This window comes from Crinia signifera, chromosome 3 (genome assembly GCF_055691185.1).
Source record: "Crinia signifera chromosome 3, ASM5569118v1, whole genome shotgun sequence".
NCBI classification, from domain to species: domain Eukaryota; kingdom Metazoa; phylum Chordata; class Amphibia; order Anura; family Myobatrachidae; genus Crinia; species Crinia signifera.
In genome coordinates this window covers 148441464-148451278 of record NC_139219.1, presented here as the reverse complement: position 1 = coordinate 148451278, position 9815 = coordinate 148441464, and the positions used below count along the sequence as shown (strand labels likewise).

Sequence of the window (9815 nt, the reverse complement as noted above, 5' to 3'; positions counted from 1 at the left end):
TTAAACCTGCCCTAATGAGTTTTAATATTTGTATTTGTCAAGGTACTAATTTAGACAAGTGGAACACAATCATAAATCTTTACAATCTTTGATTGTACTATGCCTTCTGTTAACAGGAAAAAGTTAATCTTTTCTGTATTGTCAGCCAGCAGTTTACACAGATAAAAACTGTTAATCTTTGATCCTTAATATGTTTTTTTCTAGTATCTTCCCAGTGCCACACTATGTGGTTACACCTTGTATTATAGGGATTTTCTCTACAAGAGGAAACAGAAAGTTTAGTGTGCATTACACAAGCTGCTCAGACACACAGGTAGCGCCTCTCGCTGATGTTTGGCAGCTGCAGGAAAGCAACAGTACTTGCTCATTGAGAAAATGGAATCAACTGAACGTTTAAATATGGAAGAACCTGTTAAAAAGAAGCAAGTGAATAAGTATAAAATAATCTCTGTGGTAAGTACCAAAAACTTTTTTGTTATGACATTTTATTAGATTAGGAGCAGGTGTGTCCTTTTTTTTCTTGATTTATGTCAGCTACTGTTCATAATAAGGATGATACTTGACTTTTATGTAGTTTTAGGAGTTTATCAATGTAAATATTAAAAAAAACATATAGAACATGTTCCTTAATACAGATAGCAAAAGATTTAAAGTTTGTTGGAAGAAAATAAAAAAGTAAATTTATTTTTAACTCACAAAATAATGTTCTACATATTTACCATGTTTATTTACTCCATGCTTGAAGCTTATATAATTGAAAGTTTCCTACTGCACATTAACCTGTCTTGTACAAGATAATATACAGAGGTGGAATAAACTGAGATTTGAACGATCTCACCCATAATCCTTTATTTATACCTATTGGATGTTGTCATAATAACCTTGAAAAAAGATGGTTGGTCTGTGGCTTATCATGACATTAACATGAGTTAATAATCAATAAAAATGATTATATTTTATAAATGAAAATATAAATTATGGCTTCTTTTTATATATTTAAGAGGGTGTGTATTTGTTGTTCAGCACTATGGCCCTTATTCTGGTTGGTGCGGATATGTCCGCGTGCGTTCGTTCCGCCGATGTTTTGTGTCTGCGCATGTGCAGAGGCATATCTGCGCATGTGCGAAAGGGACATACGTCCGAATTCCGCATGAATTGTTTACACTACGAACAGGGGGAGGAGAGGGGCGTGAAGGGCTGTTTGGCCTCATTAACATATGTATACGCCCCACATTTCATGGGCGTTCCCATGCAAACGTTGGGCGTACGTATGGTAATGCGGCCGTGACGCACGTGTAGGGGGCGGACATATGACATTGCCGGATGTCAGCTGCCCGCCCAGATCCCTGCTTTTGCACGGAGAAATGCCCGAGTGGTCTGAGCTCGCGGGAGCTGCCTGACCACTCGATCCTGCATTCGATGGTATGCGATGGGGGAGGTTCCCAGAGATGGAGGAGGTGTATACATGGGAAATCCACTCGTGCTCCGTGCGGTCAGCGGCTTACCGCATTCGGACGGAGTGAGCGATCCGTACGGAAGGCGGGGTTTAGGAAGAACGGTCCTGACCGCATATTCGGCTCCAGCCGCACAGACCAGAATAAGGCCCTATATTCTGACATTCCAGGTTAAAATAAATAATTATCACTGTCTTTAGAGGTGCTAATTATGCGTATATTATTCACCCATGGTAGTTTTCACAGGTTTTTTCTTGATGCACATTAACGTTATGCAAAATAAATAAATTGTGCAAGTTAAAAATGCAATCTTTACTTCCCTAGAAATACATAATTACGAAGCAATCATTCCACATAACACCAGTATCCTTACTGTTAAGTTACAGAATCCTCAGCCTGGCACTGTGGCTTCTATCTAAGCATACCATTACTGTACACAAAGAAAGTATGTGAATCACTGACTTTAAATGGTTCCATACTCTCATCCTTTTTTGACAATAGGAAACTTTTATCTTTAGTCATACTCAGGGCATAAAGTGGTCATGCAGAGGTGGGGGAATTCATTTCTTTATGCCACCTAATTACACCCCATCCCCTCCCCCCATTAGGCAGAGACAGGGCCAGTGGTAGGGTTTTTGGAACCCCCTGTAAACTAGAATGCTTTCCTGTATGAATTACTGTGCAGGGCCAATGTGGAGGTTAAAATGTTCCACCTCACCATTAGAGGTGGTGGAACTCAGTTCCACCCTGTTCCCCCTCACTTTAACCCCTGGTCATACTTTTTTTTTCAGTACAAGTGGTTATACATTCCCAGCATTCCCTGTGCATATATTCTCATGTACTGAGAAATCAGTTGACGCCTGTATACGCTTCCAACAGAGGTGATGAGGTTCCTTCTGACAGGATTAGTTAGAGCCCAGAGTCCAAAGGGGACACAGTATCTCAAGGAATCTAGTCATTAAGTAATATAGGGGAATCTCCCAACTGCAACCTAGTCTCATAGTGTTTTCTCAACACTTCACTCTCCCCCACCAAAAAGGTCATATAGTTACTCATTAATCATGAATATCATTGTAATTTAATAAGTATTCATCCCTACTTGGCCAATATCTAGCTGTATCAATTTTTCCTGCCATTTGAGCCAATTGCCTCAACAATCTCTATTGCCTAGGAAAGCCAAGAAACAGCTTAATACAGTATTTGCTTATTCTTCCAAGCAATAGTGGAGTCAGAGTTAATCCTTCATTGGTGATATTTGGCAAATCATACCGCCAGGTGTGATTGCTGCCCACAATAAGATGGTTACCAACTTGAGGCATAGGATGTATAACTAGTAGAATTTATATTACCATATGTCTGCCAGATGCAGGAAAATACCAGTGCACACTTGTGGTTGATTGTGAGTGGCACAGATCTCAGTTGTTAACAGATGCCTGCGGTGGATTTATAAATACTGTAAAATGTAATAATTTTTCTGTATGTCCGTCCTATTTTTAGTTGGACGGAACTGGAACATATTTGTCTTCTTCGTGCGATTGCCATAAAAATGTATTTACCACTTTAGTGGTATGCCTGGAAATATCTTTCGCTGAGCTGTGCTGCAGGAGAGGGCTCTCCCAGGAAATTTCTGAGCATGCCACTGATCAGTAGGTGTGCGTTAGTGGTGCCTCCAGCTGTGCAGCACTGGCGCACCACCCTCTGTGAGCACACAACTCCCCTGTCACTCACCTCAGTCCTGACTTTCCACCCCGGTGATCGTACTCCAGATTAACGGGGCTCCACTGCCCCCCACCGCCATATGCACCAGCTCTGCTTGGGCAGGTTTGGGGCCACACAGGAGTTCGGGCGGCCGAACACATGAATGCCCAAGTGCCCCTGAACATATGAATGCCCGAGTGCGCCCAAACACATGAATGCCGGAGCGCACCCAAGTAAGTCCGAGATCCCCAACCTCCCCAAGAGGCTGCGAACAGTCGAAGCCAGCAGCAGCCCCAGGGGAGCAGGGGCTGCTGCAGAAGACCAGCAACTCAGCTGCAGCTTGAGTGGTGAGTATTTCTGGGGCAGGACAAACCTGATCTGGTAGGTTTGTCATGCCCCAGGAAAACCCACCACTCCAGGGATTAAAAGCAAAGTGTGATTCCGAGTAATGAGTCTGGAGAGGTAAACCTGTTTCAGCTGTTTCTCTTCCACCCAACATGGAGCTTTTGCAAGGGCCAGTACTATTGATGTTTGTTGCAGTGGCAGTCATAAGATCAATGGGTGGCATGGGTTTAAACATAGAAAGTGAAATTTGATGGCAGATAAGAACCGTTTGGCCCATCTAGTCTGCCCCTCTTTTAATCATATTACCTCAAACCCTATTTGATCTTTATTTCTTTGTAAGGATATCCTTATGTCTATCTCATGCATATTTAAATTGTTTTACTGTCTTAGGGCCCAATTAAATGTGAACACAGGGCTGCGAATTTGCAGCCCTGCCAATAATCGTAGAACCGCACATGGTACGCTGTGTGCATACGCAAGCCATCCATGCAATTGTAGCCAGGGATGGATAGCCATCGCAGGCTGCTTGCAGGGTCATTGACACCCTGCAGCCAGCTGGAGGCAGCAACCCTGCATTTTCTGGGTGTGCCCCTGAAAATGCAGGTGTGCCCTGGTCATTGGAAGGGAGGGCTACTGACGTCAGCAACGGCCTCCTTTTCCCTACAGCCATCACACCGCTGACATCAGCAACCGCCTCCTTCTCCCCAAAACGATTAGATGGTGAGTGATGCAAATGTTTCCGCTCATGTGCATGGCAGTGAATAAATTTGTGGACATGCACATCGGAGTGTATGACTCTAAATCTGTCCCTTGTTATGCTGCCAAAAAAAAAAAAAAAGTTGTTTACAAAGTCACCCACCTTAAACTGGATAATAATAAATGCACATGCTGCATGACTACATCTTCATGACTCACCTTAAACTCCACTAATCTGACAGAAATGTAGGGAAGAGATGTCACCATAAAATAATACATTAAAACATGTTACAGAGCCTCTACACAAGCCACATAAAACCTGTTGTGCACTTTCTTCTTTGACCACATGACAAGGGGCTATGTTACCTACAAGAGGGGAGTGAGGAAGCCTTGTGCCCCCCTCGCCCAGCCCCAGCAGCCACTTGCCAGCATGTTCACCTCCATTTTAGCCATCTTGATCATCAGCTTCTCCTTGGCTGCTCTTGTTTACGTGCTTGGGAACGTCCTGGATAGGTCACCTCACCTGACACTGTACAAAGCCATGCCCCCTCAGTGAGGTAGGTCTGATTGCTGCCTCTCCTTTTGCAGTATTATTGGCCATTGTGCTGCCCTGCCCCAAGCTCCAGGCAGTCATTGACTATCACAGGAAGGAGGTTCACCTTTGGCCTCTCCCTGATAGTACCTAACAGTATCGTTTATATAGTCAAAACTCTGGAGTATACTGGAGTATGAAAGCAGAGGCACTGCGTGCCCTGACTGCATATCATTGAAATACATCTGTGAATAAGAATTATGTTAAATAGTATAAAATTTATTTTCTTGAAATTATCCAAAACAATTGTAGAGTAAATCATAGATTAGAGATATGTTTTTAAGAAGTCGGTTATAATCAGTGTGCCAAAGCCGGCTCACTGCTCTGCCTCTCAAGCACTGTCTGCTGGTTCCTAGTCGATGCCTGCAGAGCTCTTAGAGTTCTATGTGCTGCTTCTGGGTGTGAATGCACAATGTACAATTGTTTTGCTTGGCTTGCCCCTTTTTCTTCTATTCATGCTGTTTGTTTTAATTTTATCATTTAAAGCAGTATTTAAAGCAGTAAATATATGTTCCATCTCTTTTTGCCATAAATGTATCATAATATCAAATAGACATATATATATATATATACACTTTACAGGTGAACTACAAGTCCAAGGGGGCCCATTAATGCCCTGCATGCTTGTACTTGTGGTTTGTCTGTAAAAAGCAATGGGTTTTATTAAATTTTACACATATCAGCCCGGCGTCCACTGCCTAGGGATGTTGGGGACAGCCCCAGTCTTCAGCCCTGGACGGGTGAAGACTGGTGGGTATTCCTTTATTGAGGGGGTCCCCACTCCCCCTGGTAACCCATCCAGGGCTGATCAGCCCCAGTGCACATGGTAGGGCTGGGGGACCTTAGGTAAAATGTGTCACCCGGCTGTGGCATGACATAGTGGGCTGTTGGAGCCCGGTGCTGGTTCCAAAATACGGGGGACTCACAGTTTTTTTTGTCCCCCCGTATTTTTGGAACCAGGACCGGTCCAAGAGTGCGGGGCTGGTTTAAGAAATAAGGGGGGGGGCCCTGAGGAAGAGGAGGAGTCACGACGGCGTGCACGTGAGGGAGGTGGTTGTGCTCTCCAGCGTCTATGCTTACCAGCCGGTGAGACCTCTCTAAACTCCCCCACCGATGTGACTCTGGCAGTGGACTGTTCAGACGTGGAAGCGGCTAAGTCATAAGGCGGCGGAGGAAGACTGTGCCTGTTACGAGGCTGATGTGTGCTCGCGGCACCGCTTGATCGTAAGCCGGCGCAGTGTGGTGACGCAGTGAGGGTGAGCGGAGTCAAGCGGAGACGGACAGGCTGACTGAGCCGGCAAAGCGGTGGGAGCACTGGACTGTGGAGTCTGGCTTCCGTGGCTGCTCAAGGAGGAGTGGTGGAGAGGCGCACGGACAGTTACCGAAAGGGGAGACCTAGTGTCCTGCCGGGACCAACCCAGGTGAATACCTGTCTCAGCCGATGACCGAGAGTATTCAGCTTTCTGCACGCCGCACGGAGTTGCTTAGCCCCGTACAGCAGCCTATCCACAGGCAAGGTGGCCGTATGCAGGTCACGGAAGGGAAACGAGGTCTAACTGTTTGATACTCTCAGAAGCTTGGTAAGTCCACACACACTAAATGGACTGTACAAAGTGTTGCTGATTGCTGTTGACTGCTTTAAAAAAAAAAAAAAAAGAGAGAGATTTGCTGTACCTGCATTTGCCTTATCTCCCAGGCACTGAAAGGCCCTCATATAGAGGGAACAAGCACAGTGTGTGTGGTGAAGATTGGATTGTACACTAAATAAAGTGTGTATTTTCAGGAGGGTAGGAAGGAAGAGGCAGAGTTTGCAAACACTCACACGTATCCCTCTTATTAGCTTGTACCGCTCCGATATATAGGATGACAATGGGCAAATCCACCCAAAATACTGCCGCCGCACGGCTTGAGAAATATGCCCGTACCCAGCCGCAAGGCCCACCACCGTCGCGTGATAGTACGCCCCACTCTACCCCCACAAAGAGCAGTGCCCCTCCTCAACAGCAAGACATAACGCTAGCCCAAGTCTTAGAAGCAATTAACGCATCAGAAACTCGGCTATCGGGTCAAATTAACAAAGTCCAGTCAGACATTATGCTTCTTCGTGACGATGTACAGAAAATTCGTACTAGAGTAACAGAGACTGAGGTCAGAATCTCTGGGGTCGAAGATAATATAGCCCCGATGCAGGCACAGTTTAAAATTATGGCTGAAAGAATGCAGGAACTGCGCAATAAACTATCCGACATTGAGGGGCGCTCTCGCCGTAATAATATACGGTTTGTTGGGCTTGATGAACGGGCAGAGGGAGACTCGCCAGAAAAGTTTGTTGAGGACTGGTTAAGGCAATCACTTGGTCAAGAGACTCTGTCCTCCCAGTTTTCAGTGGAACGTGCCCATCGAATTCCATATAGATCCCCAATACCGGGTGCTCCCCCCCGTACCCTGATAGCAAGAATATTGCTCTCGAAGGATCGTGATAAAATTCTGCGGCTCGCCAGGGATATGGGAGACCTGAAATATGATGGGAAAAAAGTCTCGGCCTTCCCAGATCTGCCATACGAGGTCCAAAAGGACAGAGCACGATTCCGAGAAGTGAAAGCTCGGCTGCGGGACTTGAAATTAAATTACTCAATGATCTATCCTGCTAAGCTTCGTGTAGCCATTGAGGACGATACTAAATTCTTTTTCTCCGCACAGGAGGCTGCTGCTTGGCTGGACCGAGTATACCCATCTAAGTCACAATTGGCCAAAGTCTAGCTGTATTTGGAATAATGTTGTATTTATAGTCGCAATATACCCGACTACCATTGTGCGACATTTCAGTGACTTGGGCTTAAAGGAAAAAAAAATAACGTTAATAATATTATTTGCGGATATGACTCGGTGGGGGGGGGATTGAGTAGGTTTCTTATGTGTTTGTTTTTTTTTTTTTTCCTTTTTGTGGCGCTGGAGAGTCACACACGTCTTGTGAGGGCTCTATCATAATCTTTGTTCTCTTCCTTTGGTAAGGGGTATTGGTCTTAGGGGACCATACTGAGGGGGGGGGGGGGGGCGGTAGTGTTTTGAAGTATGCCTAAGTGGGTAGGTGATACAAGGAGGGGGGTTGGGGGGTATATGTTTAGTGTTGTGTGTAGGTGTATACTTGAAATGTATCAACGGACATATTGTGCAGTACTGCTTTGGCCTCAGCTGGTAGCACTGTTAGACATGAGCTGCTTACAAACTTTGGATTACGTTAATGGTTAGCTTCATGACATGGAATGTTAGAGGTATGGGGGAAAAAATTAAGAGGTCCTTGGTTCTCAACCAATGCCGATCCGCATCTGCGGATGTCATTTGTCTCCAAGAGACGCACATCAGTGGTGATAGGGTAGCTTCTTTGCGGCGTCCCTGGATGGGAAATGTTTTCCACTCATGCTTCTCTTCCTCTGCGCGAGGTGTGTCTATCATTTTTAAAAAAAATACTGTGTTCAGTCTGATAGCTTCTGAAATAGACCCACAGGGTCGTTATGTGTTTTTGGATGGGTTACTAGAGACCAAGCGATACTGTATTTTAGCCATATATATCCCTCCGCCCTTTACGTTAGACATTCTGAGGCTCGCGGTTAATTTCACGGCTGCACGCCCAGATAACTTTATTGTGTGTCTGGGCGACTTCAACGCGGTAATGAATACTGGCAAAGACAGATTTTCAATTAGAGGCATGGGCCCAGATAAGGAAACTGCATTGTCACGTTTTATTTCAGAGTTTGACTGGGTGGATGTATGGCGGGAAAAGTATCCTAGCCTAAAACAATTTTCCTTTTATTCACCTCCCCACAACGCCTTCTCCCGAATAGATAACATATTCATCTCTAGAAACTTAACCCCGAGGGTCTCTCGGGTGGAGTATCTTCCCCGTGGCATATCGGACCATTCACCGGTCCAAATACAGCTGGAGACATCAAACCCAACTAGTATTAGGCTGTGGAGCTTGCATCCCACATGGCTCTCTCAAATTGGGTCGGAGGAGGAATTTAAATTTATGGTGGAAGAGTTTCTGGAGCGGAATATGGATACTGCTTACCCCTCTATAGTCTGGGACTCTTTTAAGGCTTATATTCGGGGGCTATATATTAAAAACATTTCCTATGCTAAAAGAAAACTTCGGGAAGAGGCGGTTGGGCTGGAGGTACAGGTAGAGTTGACGGAGGGAAAATACATTAGTGACCACTTAGAAAGTTCTAAAAGAGAGTGGTTGAAAGCCCAGCAAGAATGGGTGGCACATCTTCAAACAATGATGGCTCACAAGATCCTGATAGATTCACACAAGTTCTATATGAACGTTGATAGATCTAGTAAATTTATGGCATACCTGTCTAAACTTGATAAACCCTCGACCATAATTACTAAGATAGTTTTGAATGACGGCAAACTGGCTACCTCATCCGCTGATATCTCTGCAGCCTTTTGTGAACATTTTTCCCAGGTATATAAATCCCAGATGTCCACAGACGAAACCCAGATCAAAGCATATCTGGCTGATATTGGTATTCCGACCCTGAGTGGTCTGGATAGTAATAACCTTGAGGAACCCTTTTCCATCAATGAGGTCGAGGCAGCCATTAGGTCCCTCCCTTCTGGTAAGGCTCCAGGAGTGGACGGTTTCCCCTGTGAGCTTTATAAACAGTTTACGGAAGCCCTTGCCCCGCGGTTGCTACAAATGTACGGCAGAATGGAAACAGAAGGGCGATTATCTGACTCTATGTCCGAGGCCATTATATCGGTCATCCCCAAAAGTGGGAAAGATCTGAGCCTGGTTGATTCCTATCGACCAATCTCCCTAATCACAACCGATGCCAAAATTTTCGCAAAAATTCTGGCGAATAGGTTGAATGGCGTGATTGGGAAGATTGTGCACTCTGACCAAGCGGGATTTATGTGTGGAAAATCGACCAGTATCAATCTTCGAAGACTGTTTATGTTTTTGCAGGAGGCGGTATCAAATAATAAAAAAATAGCGGTGGCCTCATTCGATACCAATAAGG

The 9815-nt window shown here is 45.0% G+C and overlaps 1 protein-coding gene across 1 annotated transcript in view; it reads left to right on the top strand.

Moving 5' to 3' along the window:
* Nucleotides 1-213: 213 nt before the first annotated feature.
* The window catches only part of ENPP3 (ectonucleotide pyrophosphatase/phosphodiesterase 3), a 128110-nt gene continuing 118508 nt past the window's right edge, over nucleotides 214-9815 (top strand). The window contains exon 1 of the mRNA XM_083176707.1: nucleotides 214-453. Coding sequence (XP_083032833.1) covers nucleotides 376-453 — 78 coding nt within the window. The 5' untranslated portion in view covers nucleotides 214-375. The remainder of the gene's footprint in view (nucleotides 454-9815) is intronic.